The 20,953-nt window shown below is 37.9% G+C and overlaps 1 protein-coding gene and 1 pseudogene across 1 annotated transcript in view; both read left to right on the top strand.

The window, feature by feature from the left end:
* The window catches only part of PRTG (protogenin), a 121,490-nt gene that overhangs the window by 58,348 nt on the left and 42,189 nt on the right, over positions 1 to 20,953 (top strand). The window contains exons 4-11 of the mRNA XM_025884149.2: positions 170 to 303; positions 1,974 to 2,111; positions 2,364 to 2,522; positions 3,146 to 3,305; positions 4,749 to 4,996; positions 7,055 to 7,219; positions 10,690 to 10,995; positions 11,892 to 12,080. Of these exons, the coding sequence (XP_025739934.1) occupies positions 170 to 303; positions 1,974 to 2,111; positions 2,364 to 2,522; positions 3,146 to 3,305; positions 4,749 to 4,996; positions 7,055 to 7,219; positions 10,690 to 10,995; positions 11,892 to 12,080 (1,499 nt within the window). The remainder of the gene's footprint in view (positions 1 to 169; positions 304 to 1,973; positions 2,112 to 2,363; positions 2,523 to 3,145; positions 3,306 to 4,748; positions 4,997 to 7,054; positions 7,220 to 10,689; positions 10,996 to 11,891; positions 12,081 to 20,953) is intronic.
* Positions 19,120 to 19,335, top strand: LOC112833155 (NADH dehydrogenase [ubiquinone] 1 alpha subcomplex subunit 1 pseudogene; annotated as a pseudogene).

Raw genomic sequence — 20,953 nt, 5'->3', positions numbered from 1 at the left:
TGTAGTGACCCAAATGAAAACAGTTGAATCAAGCTAATTATTTTAAATGGTCTTTAAAGTATTGCATCTGGCACTTTAGAAAGGTTGAATATATTAATCATAGAATACATGTTAAAATAAAATATAAAATCTACTGCAAAGAATTTGATCATCTTTCTTCTCGTAACAGGATAACTGCCCTACCAACAGGAGTATTGCAGATCTATGATGTTGGCCAAAGGGATGCTGGGAATTACCGTTGTGTCGCTGCTACCATAGCCCACAGACGTAAAAGCATGGAAGCCTCTCTAACGGTGATTCCAGGTACTGTCCCAGCTGTTAATTTTTCTTCTGTGGCTGTAATAGTATGCTATAAAATAGCACTCTAATTTCATGTAAATTATTGTAATCTAGTTGGAAATGGTCATTTTTATCCGTATTAGGCTCCTCTTCTCTCACAGGCCAGCTTATTTTATGTTAACATCTTTAAGAAAGAATGAATATTTGTTTTGTAAATATTTCACTTTTGTTTTTAAAATATAAAATGTGAAACGAGAAAAACATTATCCATTTCCACCAAAATTGTCCATTGTCCATAAAGATATATTTGTTTCCTTTTGGTATTTTTTTGTTTGTTGTTTTAAGAAAAATTATAATTTGCATTTGTAAAAATGATACATACTTATTATAAAGAGTAATGTCTATAAAAGTATAAAAATAAAAATTTTTACATTAAACAATGTAAAAAAGTACAGATAGAAGTTTAAAAATATCCCCAGTTCCAATATCCAGAAATTATATTGTTAACATGAAGTGAACGTAATTTTCTATATTTTGCCATGCATAAATATAGTTAGAAGGGAAACTAGCTAGGGCACCTGGGTGGCTCAGTTGGTTAAGCGACTGCCTTCGGCTCAGATCATGATCCAGGAGTCCCTGGATCGAGTCCTGCATTGGGCTCCCTGCTTGGCAGAGAGTCTCCTTCTCCCTCTGACCCTCCCGCCTCTCATGTGCTCTCTCTCTCATTCTCTCTGTCTCAAATAAATAAATAAAAAAAAATCTTTTAAAAAAAAAGGGAAACTAGCTAAAGAGATGAATATGAAGAAATATGTACCTTATTCAAATGGAATTACACATAGATACTAGTTTTTATTTTTAAATAATTTAAATTTACTTGAATATAGTGGAAGAAAATCTGGACCAAAGACATTGGTGAAGTTCATATGAATGTTTATTTTTCACAAGATTCCTAAAATATCCTTGAAGGTTAAAAAAATCTCTTTGGAAAACATTGAGAAACTGAAATTACATTTTTAATGCTATGTTTTAATATCAGGTAGTATCTTTTAGCTTCCTGGTATGAAAGATTAAAGACAAAAGCACTCCCACACTTCTTCCCTTCTCCCCACTGTCACATAAATTCTTAACAAGATTAGTGAAAGGATTAAATGAATGTTTGAGCCTCAATTAAAATGATATGGAAACAACCTAAATGTCCATCAACTGAAGAATGGATAAATAAATGTGTCCTATTGATATAATTAAATTCTATTCTGTTATTATTACTCAATAAAAAGAAATGAAATACTGGTACATGTTGCAACACAGATGAATCTTGAAAACATTATGCTAAGTAAAAAGAAGCCAGTTACCAAAAGACCATATAATATATGGTTCCTTTGTTATGAAATGTCTAGAAAAGGCAAATCCGGAGAGACAGAAAGATTAGTGGTTGCCAGGCTGTGGAGAGAGGAGATTGCTAATGGGTGTGGTGTTTCTTTTTGGGGTTCTAAAATTGATTGTGGTAATAGTTGCACAACTCTGAGAATACTAAAAACCATTGAATTACTTAAAATGGTGAATTGCATATGATGTGAGTTATATCTCAATAGTTATTTTTTAAAAAGTGAATAACTTAAGGATATTTTAACTTGTCTCACTTACTACATCTTATTTGTAATTTATTTTCATACTGTGCCTTTTCCTCCTCAAAGCTGAAGAGTCTAATTCCTTCTACACACCAACCATTATAGCAGGCCCACAGAACATAACAACATCTCTTCATCAGACAGTTGTTCTGGAATGCGTGGCCACGGGAAATCCCAAACCAATCATTTCTTGGAGCCGCCTTGGTAAGTTTTCTCAGGGAAAAAAGTCTTTAAACTTTGTTGATTTTAATGAAACTGACAAAATGTTTATTTTATATGCAAAACACATGTTTGTCATTTAAGTGGCTTTTAACTTTTTGGCATTTCAGTGTGTAGAGAAAAGGTTTTTGTATAGCAAATTTTATACTTTTTATGATATGATTAGATGGTGATCTTTTGACATAATTTTAGATCTTATGTTACATTATTTTAACTGAAGTCTTCTCTTGGAAATAGATCACAAGTCCATTGATGTCTTTAACACTCGAGTACTGGGAAATGGTAATCTCATGATATCTGACGTCAAGCTGCAACATGCTGGAGTGTATGTTTGTCGGGCCACAACCCCAGGCACACGCAACTTTACAGTTGCCATGGCAACTTTAACTGTCTTAGGTATGTTTTATTTCATTCTGCATTCAGGAGAATCTTGTATTTTAACATTTGTTGTATTATCTCATTCATCGCTAACTTCTTCCTTTCTTGAATTTTGTAGCGTTGATATGAAGGTTGATATGAAATACTGTAATCCAACAATGAATTTTAGAAGAAAGTTAAAGCCCTGGGTTAAAATGTAACTAACTATAATGCTTAAGTCACCCTCCTGTTTGCATACCATATGTTCCTTCTTATTTAAGCATCTCTTTTATGTCTTTGTTACCCACCCACAAATCCACATATCCATTTACCAATCTAAAATTTTAATCTGTTGATTGTATGCATTCACAAGTGACTATATATTTATGGGGCTTAGTTAAGTAGGATTATAGTGTACCTATTTTTAGTGTGTTGACACAGAAGGTCTCAATAGGGAAAACCTCGAGGGAGTGGACATCTAAATGAACAATGCTAAGAAATGGCATCTGGATAGTTCTATGTAGAGTGTAGATAAGAGGCTCAGAATGTTAAATATTTTCAAGGATGGGACCTGAGTCATTTGCCAAACTCTTCCTTGATTCTTTGTATCATTCCTGTTTGGAGACATGGACATTTTTCTCTTCTTTTTTCTTTAAAAATAGCTCCTCCTTCATTTGTTGAATGGCCAGAAAGTTTAACAAGGCCTCGAGCTGGTACTGCTCGATTTGTGTGTCAAGCAGAAGGAATCCCCTCACCCAAAATGTCATGGTTGAAAAACGGGAGGAAGATACATTCAAATGGGAGAATTAAAATGTACAACAGGTGGGCTATGTCACTTTGCTACTATTTTAGAGAATATATAATGGCTTTTGTAATTGCTATGTGAACTGGTTGCAATATCAAATATCTAAATTATCTTGGTATTTTAAACTAAAATAAGAAATTAAGATTCTGAAGGAGGGGAAATCAGAGGGGGAGACCAACCATGAGAGACGATGGACTCTGAAAAACAACCTGAGGGTTCTAGAGGGGAGGGGTGTGGGGGGATGGTTTAGCCTGGTGATGGGTGTTAAAGAGGGCACGTACTGAATGGAGCACTGGGTGTTATGCGCAAACAATGAATCATGGAACACTACATCAAAAACTAATGATGTAATGTCTGGTGATTAACATAACAATAAAAAATAAAATATGAAAAAAACCAAATTAAGATTCTAACATCAGCATGCCATAGATCCTTTTGTATTTTATGTGTGGATCATGGAAGTAGTAGATTATAATGAAATAAATGTTGGACACTCCCCTAGACCGGGGTTCTAGTCCTGATAAGCCAATAGCTAAGTTATTAGCAAGCATATTAACCCTTTGGGGTCTCAGTTCCTTCTTCCATTAAAAAGAGAAAATTAGAAGGAAATATTCAAATCTCAAGGAATTTTTCCGCAGCTCAAACTTAATGATTTTTAGAACTCATTTTTATTAGTATAAATATGAATCTTCTTATAACATTGCCATATGTTTAATAAAACTTTAAAATTTTTTGTTGATCTGAATTTATGTAACATTGCAATATTATATAAGTTAGATGCTATTACAGAGTAATATACTTTCTTATAAAAGCCAAATTTTTTTAAGGTTTTATTTATTTATTTGACAGAGAGAGACACAGCGAGAGAGGGAACACAAGCAGGGGGAGTGGGAGAGGGAGAAGCAGGTTCCCCACTGAGCAGGGAGCCTGATGCGGGGCTCGATCCCAAGAGCCTGGGATCATGACCTGAGAGAGGCTTAACGACTGAGCCACCCAGGTGCCCCTAAAAGCCAAATTTTTGTAAAAGATTTTATTTATTTATTTGAATCAGAGAGAGAGAGTGAGAGCACAAGCAGGGAGGAGGATCAGAGGGAGAGGGAGAGGAGGACTCTCCGCTGAGCAGAAAGCCAGACATGGGGCTCAATCCCAGGTGAGATCATGACCCGATCTGAGAGCAGACACTTAACCAGCTGAGCCACCCAGGCGCCCCTAAAAGCCAAATTTTAAAAAAGAGATTAGTCTTTCATCTAAAGCAAACAGGGTTTGGGTATCACTATTACTTAAGCTCAGAAAATAAGAGTAATTTTAAGCAACTCAGATTTTTCAGTAGGGTTGATTACACAGTTTTTTGTTCTTTGTAACTTTTGTCACCTAAAATGAGAGTGAACTTAGCAATAGTTTAACTTTATTTTTACATCATTCTTAGAATTTTTCATAAAACTATTTTTTTCTTTCCTCAGTAAATTGGTCATTAACCAGATTATTCCTGAAGATGATGCTATTTATCAGTGCATGGCTGAGAACAGCCAAGGATCTATTTTATCTAGAGCCAGACTGACCGTAGTAATGTCAGAAGACAGACCCAGTGCTCCCTACAATGTGCATGCTGAAACCATGTCAAGTTCAGCGATCCTTTTAGCTTGGGAGAGGCCACTTTATAATTCAGACAAAGTCATCGCTTATTCTGTGCACTATATGAAAGCAGAAGGTAAGCAATTTGAGGAGTATTTATTTTCAACTGCTACTTGCTGTCAATAATTTCAGTATGAATGATGTCTTAAATAATCCAGAAAATATTTTTGAAGTTCTATGGCATTTATCTTTTAATAAAATAATCTATCACCTGCATATCAGTTTTTGCTAAATGTTTTTATTATTGTATACTTTGTATATGTAAGTTTTTGTTTAAGATTTTGTTTAGAAATAAGTACCATCTCTACCCGCTAAAAATTACAAAGTGGTGGAGTAATGAATTTCATTCCAGCCAAGATATAAATTCTTTAGCTAAGACTTAATATTCCAATTTAAGTATGCAGTTACATAGGAACAATGTTGTAATTGGTTCATAAAATAATATGGTGAATTATGGTCACTATAACATGTTATTTTTAAGGGGGGGGTAAACATTATCAGATCCCCCTAAGTTGATTTTATATGTTTTGAATGTTTCCTGAAGACATTTAGAACTGTGAATATTGAACAGGACTCTTTGTTGATATGTCATTTCTTATATAAAAGTAGAAATCAAATCTGTCTTAAAATTTTTATTCAGAACTATTAATTCCATTGTTTTTGCAATCTTTTTTGCCCTACTATTTTCTTTTGGCAAAAAAATTAGAGGGAATGGAAAAGCTACTTAGAAATCCTAGATATTTCTCTACTGATCTCTCATAGAAAGCACAGAAGTTTACAGAGTTTAGTTGTGCACAGTCTAGATTTTATGCAATAGACATTAAAACAAATCCTAGCACCCAAAAATGATGGTATGATAAAATTGTCCATATAAACAGGTGGTTTGTTGTTGTTTGTTTTTTGTACTTTGAAGTAGTATTTTGAAAAGGAATATTTTGAATTTAAATCAGGGGTTGTTTTAGCAAGAAGAATGAAAGTCTAACTGAGCATGTTGGAGTATGTTAATTCCCTTCTTAGTGATTTAGGAAGGTAAAAGGAATGCTGGTTTTGGTGGAGACCACTCTTGTTCGCTATTATGGTCATTTCATTAGAGCCTCCACATGCAGCTCAGTGGTCTATTCAAGGACAGAACAAGGCTTTTTAATTCGAACTCAAGGACCTTGTTTGGTAGGTCAGAAATCGTACTATGCAGTTCCTAATTAACAAGCCATTAGCCAGTCTGTTGTGAAATGGCTGTAATCTTGTCTAATTAAAATGCTATCAAGTTAATTCAGAAATGTGGGAAAACTTAATAGTGGAATTTGCCTTCTGTTTTGTTTATAAATCCAGTGTGGGGGAGAAGGGCCTTGGTCCTTAGAGCGTTTTGATGAAGTTGACGTGCATTTACCGTGAATTGTTCGCAAAGCCCAGGAGCTGCCAGTGTGCTTGTTCCCCTTTACAGATCTGCGCCATAGGAATTAAATGACACAAAGGCAAATTCTGTTCTATACCTTGCCATGCATATTTTATTAAGAATTGCTGAGAAATTTTTTTTCCTCTTTGCGGGGGGGAAAAAGTTCGTTGTTGAACAAAGTGTTTTGAAGCACATTCTGTGCCTCCCAGTTCTTTTGCTTTCAGTATAAATAAAAAGAACAACTTGTGTCAGTCAAATTTAATAGAATCTCTAGGGCCAAAATGAGATCTTTTGCAGGACAACTTTTGGTTTGGTTTGTTTTTATAAAGCCTAGAGCCTTTACGTTCCCTACTGTCTCTCCATTTACTTTTAAAAGGAAAAAGAAGCCATGCGTTTAAGCAAGTAAAACTTACACTGTTTCAAACTACGGTGTTCGGTGTTCTGTAACATTAAGCTCTTTTGTGTTACTGCTGTACATTGTCTCTGCTATGGGTTTTGACTGGATATTAAAACAAATTTAGAAGAGATTAATTATTTTCAGTTTGATTTATTAGGGAAGAATTCAAACTACTAATTTGTAGCAAGACATAGTTACTTTTAGAAGTGACATTTCTTTTTTTTTTTAAAGGGTCACAAAAGATAACAGATTAGACGGGAGGATCCGTGTGTCACAGCAAGGGAAATTGGTGTTCATTTTATTTTGAATACTCCTGATTTTTAAATGCTGATTCTTTAATCTAGGTTTAAATAATGAAGAGTATCAAGTAGTCATCGGAAATGACACAACTCATTATATTATTGATGATTTAGAACCTGCTAGCAATTATACTTTCTACATTGTGGCATATATGCCAATGGGAGCCAGCCAGATGTCTGACCATGTGACACAGAATACTTTAGAGGACGGTAAGAAAACACAGTCTACGTCATTTAAGTATGAACATTAATATGTTTAATCAATTTCAATGAATAAATGTGTTTTAAATTAGAGAAAATATCCTCTTTTTGGTTAAAAAAATAATCAAAACAGGTATGGTAACTGGCAGGCTAGTTTGCCATTTCAAATTTGACCCTCACTTTTTGACAATAACATGATAAATGTAAAGAGTTTTTATAACTTACAATGTGTAACATAAATTTTAATAATAAAATGCTTGTATTATTGTATTTCTTCTAGTTTCCTAGTGTAAATTGTAAATACATTGACTTTTTAAAAAATATTTTTTTTGACATTGCAGGGTTTTTTTGAGTGGAACAAAATGTGAAATTTTCTAAGCATAAATATAAATATAATGAGTAAATATATAATGAACAGAGGTCAGAGGTCTTGGACCTCTGAAACTGGGAGTTTTTGAAATTTAGTAAATGGTCAGTTAAAAAATATTCTTAAAAAATCAGCAGTGGGGCACCCGGCTGGCTCAGATGGTTAAGCGTCTGCCTTCGGCTCAGGTCATGATCCCAGGGTCCTGCGATCGAGTCCCACATCGGGCTCCTGGCTCAGCAGGGAGTCTGCTTCTCCCTCTGCCACTCTCCCTGCTTGTGCTGTCTCTTTTTGTGTATATCTCTGTGTCTCAAATGAATAAATAAAATCTTTTAAAAAAATCAGCATTTAGTCTATTTTTAGGTATAATATGTTTATTCTGCTTAAGGAGGAAAGTAATAGTTGTTACAGACCCTGGGTTGGAAGTTGTAGTCCTTTTGAGGGCAGGCCTCTATATATTCTTGTAATGGTGGGAGATCCCATCCATTAGTAAAGTCCTGAGACTGATTCTCCTCCTCTGGTTCGTCATCTCTCTCTCTCCAGGGGCTCTCTAGAAGGCCTTTTTTGTACCCTTCACTGGGAAAAGGGAATGATTTAACACATGCTTAATTATACTATTCCTCCTTTACAGATGTTTTCTCATCCTCACAAAATGGCCCACCCTTAGTTTTCAAAACACTTTTTTGAAGAAATTTTTTATTTATTTGAGAGGGAAAGAGAGACAGAGAGCATGAGCAGAGGGAGGGGCAAAGGGAGAGGGAGAAGCACACTCTCTGCTAAGCAGGGAGTCAGACAGGGGGCTCCATCCCAGGACCCTGGGATCATGACCTGAGCAGAAGGCAGATGCTTAACCACCTGAGCCACACAGGCACCCTTCAAAACTTTTTTTTTTTTAAGATTTTATTTATTTATTTGACAGAGAGAGAGAGAGAGACAGCAAGAGAGGGAACACAAGCAGGGTGAGTGGGAGAGGGAGAAGCAGGCACCCTGCTGAGCAGGGAGCCCGATGCGGGGCTCGATCCCAGGACCCTGGGATCATGACCTGAGCCAAAGGCAGAGGCTTAACGACTGAGCCACCCAGGTGCCCCCCCCAAAACATTTTTATGTAGATTATTTCCATATCATTTTCTTTGTTCATTTGATCCCAGATCTCTTACTTACATCTCTATTATGCCACTTATTTAGATGTTTATAAATTCAGAGTTTGACTAAATGAAAAAAAAATTACTGATCTGGATGCTCAATTCCAAGTTCAGTTTTCATTTAAGAGTCTGTTCCATTTTAGGGGCGTCTGGGTGACTCAGTGTCCTGGATGGGGCTCCCTACTCAGCGGAAGCCTGCTTCTCCCTCTCCCTCTCCCTCTCCCCCTGCTTATGTGCTCTCTCTCTCTCTCTCTCTCAAATAAATAAAATCTTTTTTAAAAAAAGTCTGTTCCATTTTAGAGTGAATCACAGTATTTATGACCTCTCGAGTTCTCATCACATTTAACCTCTGACATGTATATCTAAGGTGAAACACAGGCTGGGAGCGTGTGCTGTTTTGGGGCTTGTGGGGTTTTTTTGGTGTATGAGGTGTATTCCTCCCTATATCCTTAAAGGAAAGGAGCCTGACCATAGCAAGCTACTTGTTAAAAACTTTCCAGTTCCAGTTAAGTTATGATCTCAAAGTTTTTTTTCCTTTAAACCTTTTCTTACTCTGTAACTTCTTTACTTAATGAAGTTTCATTTTGTTTTCTGAATAACAGACTTCTGACCCTACTTTTCACATTTCTACACCAGTTTCTCCCCATTTCCTAAGCCCATACTTCTCAAACGGAGATGTGTGGGTGTCCTAGGGGCACAGGAGCGTGCAGCAGATACAACTAACACTTGTGGAGGGCTTGCCCCTGCCTGTTCTAAAAACCTTCTCTCCGTTATCTCGTTTAATCCCTACATAACCCTGTGATAGAAGAACTATTGTTATATAAGACACAGTAAAGTAGAGGGGATAAGAATGTGGGCTTTGTTCAGTCTACCTACATCTGCTCCTTCACTAACGACCTGTGTGACCTTGGGCAAGTGGTTTGACCTCTTTGTACCTCAGTTTCCTCAACTATAAAGTAGAAATGATCGTGGTGCTTCCTTTGGTTTTTGTGAGAATTCATAAGTTCATACATATCAAGGACTCAGAAATGCTTAATAAATTGATTTTCTCTTTTCCACCTATTAGTTCATTCATGCAACAAATATTCCTTGAGTACCTGCTGTGTGTTATTCGATATTTAGTAGTGAACAAAAGGGACAAAAAAATTGTCCCTGATTTCGTGGAGTTTACTTTCTAGTGGGAGAGGGGGCAGAGGAACAATAAACAAGCTAAACAGTCCATTATGTAATTATATGCTATGTGGGATATTGGCAAGTATCTAGGAGAAGGGGAAACAAAGCAAGGGAAGGGAGTATGAAATGTTGGGAGGGTTTGAGACTTGAGACAGGGTCACCCAAGAAAGGCTCACTGAGTAGGTGACATTTCAGTGAATACCTGAAGGAAGTGAAGGTGCGGGAGCTGGTGAAGCAGGTGACAGGGGGAGGTGCACGCTCGGCAGAGGAAATGGACATTGCTGAGGACTGCAGTGGAGGGAACAGGTGGAAAGCAGTAGGAGATTGGGGCCCAGAATCCATGAGGAGCCGACCCTGTAAGTACATAGGACTTTGTATGAGACTCGATCCTTCCTCATTATTTTTCCTTCTTTTTTTTCTGGTTTGTGATCTACTCACCTGAAAACTTCTTTTTTTAATTTATTTTTTATTAAAGATTTTTATTTGTTCATTTGCGGGAGAGACAGAGAAGAAGCAGGCGGAGAGGCAGAGGGAGAGGGAGAAGCAGACTCCCCGCTGAGCAGGGAGCCCGAGGCGGGACTCGATCCCAGGACCCTGGGATGATGACCTGAGCCGAAGGCAGGTGCTTAACCATCTGAGCCACCCAGGCACCCTCGCCTGAAGACTTCTGCTAGCACTGAACATATCCCTCCTTTATCACGTTGTGTGTTTCCCTTAAGGGAGTGCAGTAAATACTGCAGTGCTCATTGACAGTTTTGATTCTAAATATTCATAAATAACCTGTTTTCTTGTATGACTAGTTCCCTTGAGACCTCCTGAAATCAGTTTGACAAGTCGAAGTCCCACCGATATCCTCATCTCCTGGCTGCCGATCCCAGCCAAATACCGGCGGGGCCAGGTGGTCCTCTATCGCCTGTCCCTGCGCCTGAGTACTGAGACTTCCGTCCAAGTGCTGGAGCTCCCGGGAACCACGCATGAGTACCTCTTGGAGGGCCTGAAACCAGATAGTGTCTACTTGGTGCGGATTACGGCTGCCACCAGAGTGGGGCCGGGAGAGTCATCAGTATGGACCTCACATAGGACACCCAAAGCTACAAGTGTGAAAGGTAAATTTCTAAACACGACTGAGGAAGAATATTTTTACTTTTTTGAAACTTATTTTTATAAAATCCAAGTCATGGTTAAATGGTGTTTTATGAATGAAAACACTCCATAGATCATGGACTTCACTGAAAATAATTTTAAACTTTTTGTTGCATAGTCCCTTTGACATAGAGCTCAGTAGTGTGTAAAACTTTTGGTTACACTGTTAGTTTGCTTAGCAAATTCTTCGTAAATGGGTGAATCCAAATCAAACTGAATTACCAAAAGTTGTATATTGATAGAGACCTAATTAATATTATTGCCATATATATATATTTAGATTTTATTTATGTATTTGACAGAGAGAGACACAGCGAGAGAGGGAACACAAGCAGGGGGAATGGGGGAGGGAGAAGCAGTCTCCCCACTGAGCAGGGAGCCCGATGCGGGGCTCGATCCCAGGACCCTGGGATCAAGACCTGAGCTGAAGACAGACGCTTAATGACTGAGCCACCCAGGTGCCCCTGTATCACTTATTTTATTTTATTTTATTATTATTATTATTTTTAAAAGATTTTATTTATTCATGAAAGACAGAGAGAGAGAGAGAGAGAGGGAGAGGCAGAGGGAGAAGCAGGCTCCCTGCTGAGCAGGGAGCCCGACGCGGGACTCGATCCCGGGACCGTGGGACCATGACCTGAGCCGAAGACAGACGCTTAATGACTGAGCCACCCAGGCGCCCAGTATTTTATATTTTTAATTCTGTCTCAAAGTTTAATATCACTGTGGAATTTTGAAAGTTAGGGTAAAATATAATTGCTTAGAATTGCACTGTTTTGCAGCTGTTGGTTTAAAATTTGGGTGTATATTTATGAATTATGGATTTTTTTATGCATACATTTCTGGTGGCTTTTTCTAGCCCCTAAGTCTCCAGAGTTACATTTGGAGCCTCTGAACTGTACCACCATTTCTGTGAAGTGGCAGCAAGATGCTGAGGACACAGCAGCCATTCAGGGCTACAAGCTGTACTACAAAGAAGAAGGGCAGCAGGAGAATGGACCCATTTTCTTAGATACTGGTGACCTTCTCTACACTCTCAGTGGTTTAGGTGAGTGAGCCCGTACTGCACTTTCCTTTTTTCCTTCCTCTCTGACCAGTTGGGAAAAGAGTTTTTGGATATAGGGCAGAAGAACTGACTTGCTGGTAGAAAGAGAATTGCCTTTATGACATCACTGTGTACATCCTCCTGCTTAACTCTGTGTTGGCCTTTGACACACCACTGTGAGCAAACTGACAAGGCGTCCGATAACCGTGGTGTCTTTCTGTCTTTCCCCCACCTCTGGGCATCTGCTTTTCTTTCTACAGTTAACTTCTGGTAGAGTGAGATCTGATCAATTATTGTGAGTGTATGGTGTATGTGAAATAGCACTATCACAAAATGAGCAGAAAATAGATGGTGATTAATTTAGAAAAATGCCGGCGAGTGCTTTGTAGGTGCATCATTTTCACATGTAAAATATATTTAGGTTATGTACCAAATAATGCTCTTACATATGACCCATGTCACTATACATACTTATTTTTGTAGCTGTAACACAGAAACACCAGAGAAAAAGCACTCAGCCTTGTGTTTGGGTTTATCACAGTTCTGAAAGACATTTTATTCTCTGTTCATCCTGTCTTTGCTGAGTGAAGAATTTCATAATGTGACCATGTTTAATGGAAAGTAAGGAACCTTATGTCTACAATAAGTACATGGGTATAAACAGATAGATACTCAAGTTGTAAAATGCACACTCAGTTACTTCTTAGTTATTTGTTAAAGCAGCAACTTTAACTATGATTCCCAACTAGATTCCTACTGAATTGTTAGAGCACCTTTGGCACATACTGGAATTTTACAGTGCTCTCTGGCTCTCCCCATCACAGACTACCCTTTGGAGTGCAGAAGGAAAAGGGGCACAGTGACACCACTGGGATAGCTCCATTTGCTTTTCTGGCCTCACGGCACAACCTGTGAAAACAGCAGTAGTCCTGAGACGCTGCGCGTTGACAAGCTATGGTGGGAGTCTGTTTTTAGAGGCAGGCACATAGGAAGACCCCATCCTCTGGTTCTTTGCTGTAGTTTTCCAGATGGCGTTTTGCTTCTAATCTTATTGTCTTGGATTTTAATTTAATCTACATTTGCTTAAATAAATTTCACTATTGATCCCTGTCACACAGTTTTATAAGTGATGAGGAGAAGTTACATATGTTCCAGGGTGACCTTCCTTAGAACCATTGTTGCAGAGGTGATGTTAGCAAAACCTGTCACCAAAGCCAGGAGCATTTATTTCTAGTCGTGGCTTCTCAGTATGCTCTCCCTTTCTATGTTCGTATCATTTACTCAAAAGAGTTGTACTAAGTTATCAAGTAAGAAACGGGATTTGGGACAATAGCTGATGAAAAATCATACATCAAACTCAGTATTTGCAGTTTCTTCACTGTTCAGGAAATATAAATAAGTAGAAAATACAAAAAATAAGTTCATAGAGTACTTTTCTTGAACACATAGGTAGCTTATTTTAAACAAATGAATAATTTATTGGGAAGAACAGAATAATGCTCTGCTTGTGAAAAGTTTAGAGAAACATCTTATTAAAATTTTGTCAATTAAAAACAATGCTTTAGAGGTGCCTGGGTGGCTCAGTCGATTGGGCATCTTCCTTTGGCTCTGGTCATGATCCGAGGGTCCTGGGATTGAGCCCCGCATCAGGCTCCCTGAGCCTGCTTCTCTCTCTCCCTCTGCTGCTCCCCCTGCTTGTGCTCTCTCGCTCTGTCAAATAAATAAGTGAAATCTTTTTTTTTAAAGATTTTATTTATTTATTCATGAGAGAGAGAGAGAGAAGCAGGCTCCCAAGGATCAGGGAGGCTGATGCAGGACTCGATCCCTGAACCCTGGGATCCTGAGCTGAAGGCAGACGCTTAACCATCTGAGCCACCCAGGCGCCCTGAAATAAGTGAAATCTTAAAACAAAAACAAAACAATGCTTTAAAATTTAAACATTTTCTATGGGTGCATATAAGTATAAAGAAGACCCATTGATCTTTGTTGAAATTTTTTATAATCTCTAATAGCTTTTAATACTATGAATTTTTATTTCCTTCTGTGTTTTAAAAATAAATCACATATATTACGGCCTGTGTTTTTATGTTGTAAAATCCTTTGTGTATACTACTTGGGGTAATTCAGCTTAAAATCACTGTATAATGCATAAACTGGAAAATTATTTTGTTATAGTCAGTATGCCTCTCTGTTAAAATAACTCTATATGTTTCCTGACTGTGGATTTAGACTGGGTAGTTGGGCTAATTGCAGTGCAGGCTAACAGGGGACTCTGTCTCAGCTGTAGGACTTTCTTGTTGGACAGTGGGTTCCACACCCCTGGAGGTGCCAAGCCAGGGCTGGAACGGGCTGACCAGCAGAGATGCAGTTGATCCAAGCATTGCACAGCTGTTGACTAGCTCTCCTTTAAGATGCCTTTTACTCTTGAGAGCCCTAGGGTCTATAGTCTTTCTTTCTTAGACACTGTTGGGGCTTAGCCAAGCTTATAGCAAATGGAACGGGTATAACCCACTAAGCAGGCAAGTGTTAAGAGCTCTCACTCTTTTCTTCTTACTTTCGGCTATTGGGAGGGCAGTATGTTCTGTTAACTGGACAACTGACCATCTGTGACCATTTTTAGCAAGAGCATCTGGCGTTAGCTGCCTGTTTAACAGAGAGTGATGTGTGCAGAGGGCAGTAGGTTAAGGGAACCCTATCTGTGTCTTGCATGGTGAATACTTTCTTTCACAGAGCTTTTGTACATTAAAGATGCTCTAACTAGAACTAGATTTACTAAGTGGGCTTGGAAATGAAATTTAAATGCTTCTGTTTGCCAAATCAGTGTCAATTTGAGTAGCAAACTGATGTCTCAAAATTTCATTTTCATACTAATCCCTTCTCTGATGCCCTAATACACATCCTTTTGTTACTTCTGGTAATTAAGTTTTCAACTAAAAAGTATGTTATCGGGACACATTCTCCTTCGTAACACATACAGTTCTTTGTTTCTGAAAGAGAAAAAGAAATGAATTTGTGTATTTCAATTCATTTAACAAGAATTTACAAATTATTTTTCTAAATAAGGCATTGTAGTACTAAACAAAAAGATTTAACAGATGTGACCTCTGCTCAAAACAAGAAAAACCAAAAGATATTAACTTGATTTACTTTCCTGATTTTCTCCCAAAATTCTGAATAACTAAATTTAATTGTAATGAAAGTTGTTTTACAACATATTACGCTAAATCCTCAATCCTCAGTTCAAAGATGTAGACTGTTTTGTTTTTTAAAGTGGCTGAAAAGATTCTTGTGTCTTTATTAGAGTAATATAAATATTGGTAGAGCAGTGGAAGTATTTTGATGTTGCTGGTTTGTTCTAGTTTAATGATTTGTAAATACACAGTTTGCTTTTAATTAGAAATGGTTTGGGGGTTGGGGAAAAAAACATTTGGCTTGTGATTTAATGTTTATGTGATTTGTTCTAAATTGTGGTTTGAGGTTTTCTTCAAGATTTGCATCTTTGTTGTGATTATTTTCACTCAGTTGTTTTTTTTCCTCCCTTGGCACTTCTCATGTTTACCTGTTTTAAGCAGAATTTTAAAACATTTGTTAAATTTATCCCACAGTAAACAGAAGCAAAATTAATAGCACACTTGTGTTCTCTGATAATAGACTGAAATAATTCATTCCTCTTTTTTTGCCTGTTTATTTCAGAAATTGGCTTCAAATTCTGAAGTTAGGGTTTCTAATTGCAAAGAAGACTGTTTTCATAAGCTGTCAGAAACTTCTTAATTGCTCAGTATTTATATAATAAGGGGGAAAAAGGGGATTATTTAGATGGTGCTATTGTTAGTTTAGCATTTGGGACACTGATAATCTTTAGCTTCTATTTTGCTAAAGAATGTGTGCTATTATATTTCACAGCAAACTTGATTAGTAAGCATGAGATTTAGCAACAATTACAAAGATCCAAAATATTTAAAATCATTAGTAATGTTCCTGGATTCCTTGCACACTTTTAAAACTCACAGATCTTTTTTTGATAAATCCAAAATTGGAATTCCCAGTTACCGTGGGGGAAATAGGAGGCAGAAGAAACAGTCCCTGGGTAACAAGTAATTTTAGAGTCCCTTAGCCAGTTTGTATGGGAGCATGGTAAAATTAAGTCAGATTTCTGGGTGTCATCCTTTACCATAACAGAATAGGATTTGGTTGTGTGATCACATATCTGAGGAAAGAAAATCAAGAGCTACCACTGGTGAGTCAAACATGTATCTGGAGGGAGTTGTAATCTTTCCTTTAGTCAAGACAGGACAAGATTTTGTGGCATAAAAGAGACTACTTTTATCAGAGAGGGTTCATTGTGAACCTCACTATAATAGTGATTTTGTTTTGAAGAAAACTAGAATCACTCAGTTTACAAAATATGGGAGTCACGTTCTAAGGCAAGCCAAAGTCTTTTCAGAGACTGTGTTCCCTCATTCCTCTCACACAAGGAAGCCTTAGATAACACTCAGAAAAATCTCTGGAAACATGCTACAGGTGAAAATTCTTGTATTGAGGCTGTTTTGCAACTTCCTCACTGCACCCCTTAAGATAGAGTAAAAATCTACACCATATTTTATAAACAGATCTTCCTGACTGTGTATAGTTTCGAGTATATCTTAGCATACTGACTTTTAGCCTGAAAATTCATTTCAAATAATTTGGTGCCTTGCTGTCAACTATCATCTCAAATATCATTACAGATGCCAGGATTCTTCTGTTTTCTAAAGTAACATATAATCAACAACATGGGCATGATTAAGCACTTTGTCCAGATTAGGGTTGACTTCACAGAGTAGTGTTGGTTTCTTTGAGAGCACTTTGCATTTATTTGTTAACAGATCATTTTTAGCGATTGGTGTAGAAATTCCATTGACATTATTGCTGTCATTTACCACAGGCAAGATTGTTGGGGACATACCTTGCATTTTTTTTGCCTCTCTTCAGTTCTTCCTGTGCTTTATCACTGTTAAGTTCCACTTTTAGTAGAAATAGCTCCTCTGAACAGTGTCTGATTGCATTCTTTCTTTCCTTCCTTTCAAAGAATTACAAAATAATTTCATTTAACTTACATGAATAATTTTGGAAACCACCTACTCTCTAGGCCAGAAAACTTACCAACAATGTGGGAGTACAAATTGTAACAAAGAGAACATTGTAAAAGTATTGTATTTCACTTTTTTCACTATTAATTATCTTTTAAGTTACCCTTTCTTGCATTTAATCTATTATCTAGCCAAAATATGTTGAAATGTCAATGCAGATTTTAGGAAATACTCAACTGTTTTTTCTTAATTTACTAGGAGAGCAAAAGCTTTGAAATATTTCATTCTCTGCAGTCTCTGAACATGCCACATATGATAAATATTCAGCTCAAACTTTAGAACCTTAATACTTGAAATATTTAAAAACCAATACCTCAAAAGAAAGGGAGCATCCATTTCTTTAAAAATCCTGTTACTAAAAAAATACTGTTACATTAAGACAGTAACAAAGGAAAGATTTTCATTTGCCAATTTGCAACTACCTCCATTTAAAGAAAAAATGTTTACCGATTTGTGAAACTGTAAGAACTATACAAAAGTTACAGTGCTGTCATCTGGTAAACTTTCCTTAAATTTTTTCTCTTGAATGAAAGGTTATCTGCCACGGCTCAGATGGTTAAGCATCTGCCTTTGGCTCAGGTCATGATCCCAGGATCCTGGGATCGAGTCCCGCATCGGGCTCCCTGCTCCTTGGGAGCCTGCTTCTCCCTCTGCTTCTCTCTCTCTCCCTCTGTCTCTCATGAATAAATAAATAAAATCTTTAAAAAAATTAAAATATTTTTGATACTCCCTGGACGAAATTGGAGCTATATCTCTTTCCATTTGGAAAAATCTTCCCCAGCTTTTAAGTCTCAACCCTCTGGGACTCCTCCTATGACCTCAAATGGTGTCAGTCATTCCCATGGTACATCATTTATAATGCTCTATTATAGGAGGCACTTGGCACTGACAGCTAAAAGAAAAATATCTGTGAAGTAAATTTCTTGTCTGTTGCCTGACATTAGCTCTGTAACTTATTAACAGATCAAATCCTGGTTATTTACGTAATCTTTTAAATAGGGATAATAATAATAATAACTATTTTAGAACATTAGGAAGTTTAAATGAAATAATGTAATAAAGTTAGCACAGTTCCTAGAAAACTGCATTGTAAGTCCTCAACAAATGTTAGCTGTTATAATTGTTCTTAAAATTGTTCTCCTCCTAGGATGGAGCCTGAAAATCTGTATTTGAAAAAAAATGTTTTTCATGTGATTTACCATGATCACTACATTTGGAAACCAGTGCTTCTTGAACTTTAATATCTAAATGGCCTAAAGTCTTTGCATTCCTACCTACTTTGAGAAACAACATCTAGACCAGGAGTAGGCAGACTTTTTTTTTTTTTAAGATTTTATTTATTTATTTGACAGAGAGGGACACAGCAAGAGAGGGAACACAAGCAGGGGGAGTGGGAGAGGAAGAAGCAGGCTTCCTGAGGAGCCCAGAGCCTGATGCGGGGCTCGATCCCGGGACCCTGGGGTCATGACCTGAGCTGAAGGTAGACGCTTAACGACTGAGCCACCCAGGTACTCCCAGACTTTTTCTGTAATGAGATGGATAGTAAATATTTTAGGCTTTGTGGGTGTTATGGACTGAATGTTTATGTCCTTATCAAACTCATATGCTGAAGCCCTAACCCCAAATGTGACTGGATATATGGAAACACAGCCTTGGAGTAGGTGATAACTGTTGAGTGAGGGCATAAGGCTGGGGCCCTAATATGATAGGCAGGTACCCTGTAAGAAGAGGAGACAGTAGGCTTTCTCTCTACCATGTGAGCAAGGACTCAGTGAGAAGGTGGCTGTCCGCAAGTCAGGAAGAGAGCTCTCGTCAGACACTGAACACTGGGGAGCCTACTGGGAAGGGGGCTGAGGCTGGGTCACCTTTACCAGGCTGGGAAGGAAGGATTTGGCCCTGGCAACCGCGCTGAGATGTGGTTCGAGATCCTGCCCAGGATCGGCATCATGGCCGTGGTGCGCTTAGTCTTCCCCGGCATAGCCACGGCGCACATCCACAGGTTCAGTAACAGGGGCAAGGAAAAAAGGGTTGTCTATTATCCATATCAGTGGAGTTTGATGCAAAGAGATAAGCGGGTCTCTGGAGTTAATCGTTACTGTGTGTCAGAGGGTTTGGAGAATATCAATTAAGGAAGCATTTTCCTGGTTGATGAAAAATAACTCAGTCATACTCATCTACCCCTTCTAGAAGGTTATGCAGTGTATTAATGTAGTGGGTAATAAAAACAACAAAAAAGTAAAATCAAAAAAAAAAAAAAAAAAAAGGAAAAGAAACTGAACACTGCCAGAATTGATCTTGGACTTCCCAGTCTCCAGAACTGTAAGAAATTAATTTCTGTGGCTTAAGCCATCCGGTCTGTGGTATTTTGTTATGGCAGCCTGAGCAGACTTGCACAGTGGGCCGTGAGACCCACCACAGGTGTTCCGTTCTGTCTCTAGAGCACAGAGGCAGCCAGAGGCAGCCAGACGAAATACCAAAATGCACCGATATGGCTATATCCCAATTAAACTGCGTTTATGGACGCCAAAATTGAATTTCATATATTTTTGATTTGTCACAAAATATTATTATTTAAAGTTATTTTCTGACGACTTAAAAATATAAAGACCATTTTTAGCTGGCAGGCTGATCCACAGGCAGTGGACCATCTTACTGTATTTTAGCAATTCCAGGTGTAGACTCTAGTTACAGTCTCTGTTTTAAAGTCTACTTTGGGGGCGCCTGGGTGGCTCATTCGGTTAAGCATCTAACTTTGATTCAGGTCACGATCCCAGGGTCCTGGGGTCAGCTCCCCCTCCTTGTCCCCTCTCTCTCTCTTTCTCTCTGTCAATAAATAAATAAAGTCTTAAAAAAAATAAAGTCTAGGGCGCCTGGGTGGCTCAGTCGTTAAGCATCTGCCTTTGGCTCGGGTCATGATCCCAGGGTCCTGGGATCGAGTCCCACATCGGGCTCCCTGCTCGGCGGGAGGCCTGCTTCTCCCTCTCCCACTCCCCCTGCTTGTGTTCCTGCTCTCGCTGTCTCTCTCTGTCAAATAAATAAAATCTTTAAAAATAAATAAATAAAGTCTATTTTATCTGATACAAGTATTGCTACTCCAACTTTCTTTTGGCTTCCATTTGCATGATAGATGTTTCTCCATTCCCTTACTTTCAATCTGCAGGTGTCTTTAGGTAGTATCTTTTGTGTCTTGCCAAGTGTAGACTCTAGTGTTGTTGCTCTTGAAAGTGTGGTTCCAGGATCAGCAGCAAAACCTGAAAGTTTATTGAAATGCTGAATTTCGGACTTCCCTTGTCCCTTCTCCAGATCTTCTGAATCAGAATCTCTGTTTTAACCGGATTATTAGGTGATTAGTATGCACACTGAAGCTTGGGAAACACTGGATTAGAGGACCTAGTATATTTTTTCTAAATAGCTAGTATTCTTTGTAAGTTAATAGGTTTTAGCTATTAAAACCTATTGTTTTAGCTATTAAAACCATTGTTACTCATGTTGGAAATCTTTCAGACTTTGTTTTTGTGCCTTCTGGGTTCCTGTATTGCTGACTCTCTTCATTGTCAGGCCAATTATAGTTTTAATTATTGTTGCCACTAAGCCTCTCTTAAGTCTCCTTTTACTGCACTTTTTATGGCATATTTTGTTTCTAGTCCTATCTCCCCATACTTGTCAGCTTTCACATGGGGATAAACATGGCCTTTCATGGGTATCATCCCTTAACCAAAGCATTTTTTTCCCTGGACACCCAGGAAG

The sequence above is a fragment of the Callorhinus ursinus genome, unplaced genomic scaffold (assembly GCF_003265705.2).
Source record: "Callorhinus ursinus isolate GAN/ISIS: 27379988/994484 unplaced genomic scaffold, GSC_fseal_2.0 scaffold25, whole genome shotgun sequence".
NCBI lineage: Eukaryota > Metazoa > Chordata > Mammalia > Carnivora > Otariidae > Callorhinus > Callorhinus ursinus.
Note: the sequence above shows the minus strand (reverse complement) of the source record. Positions and strands in the feature narration are given on the sequence as shown.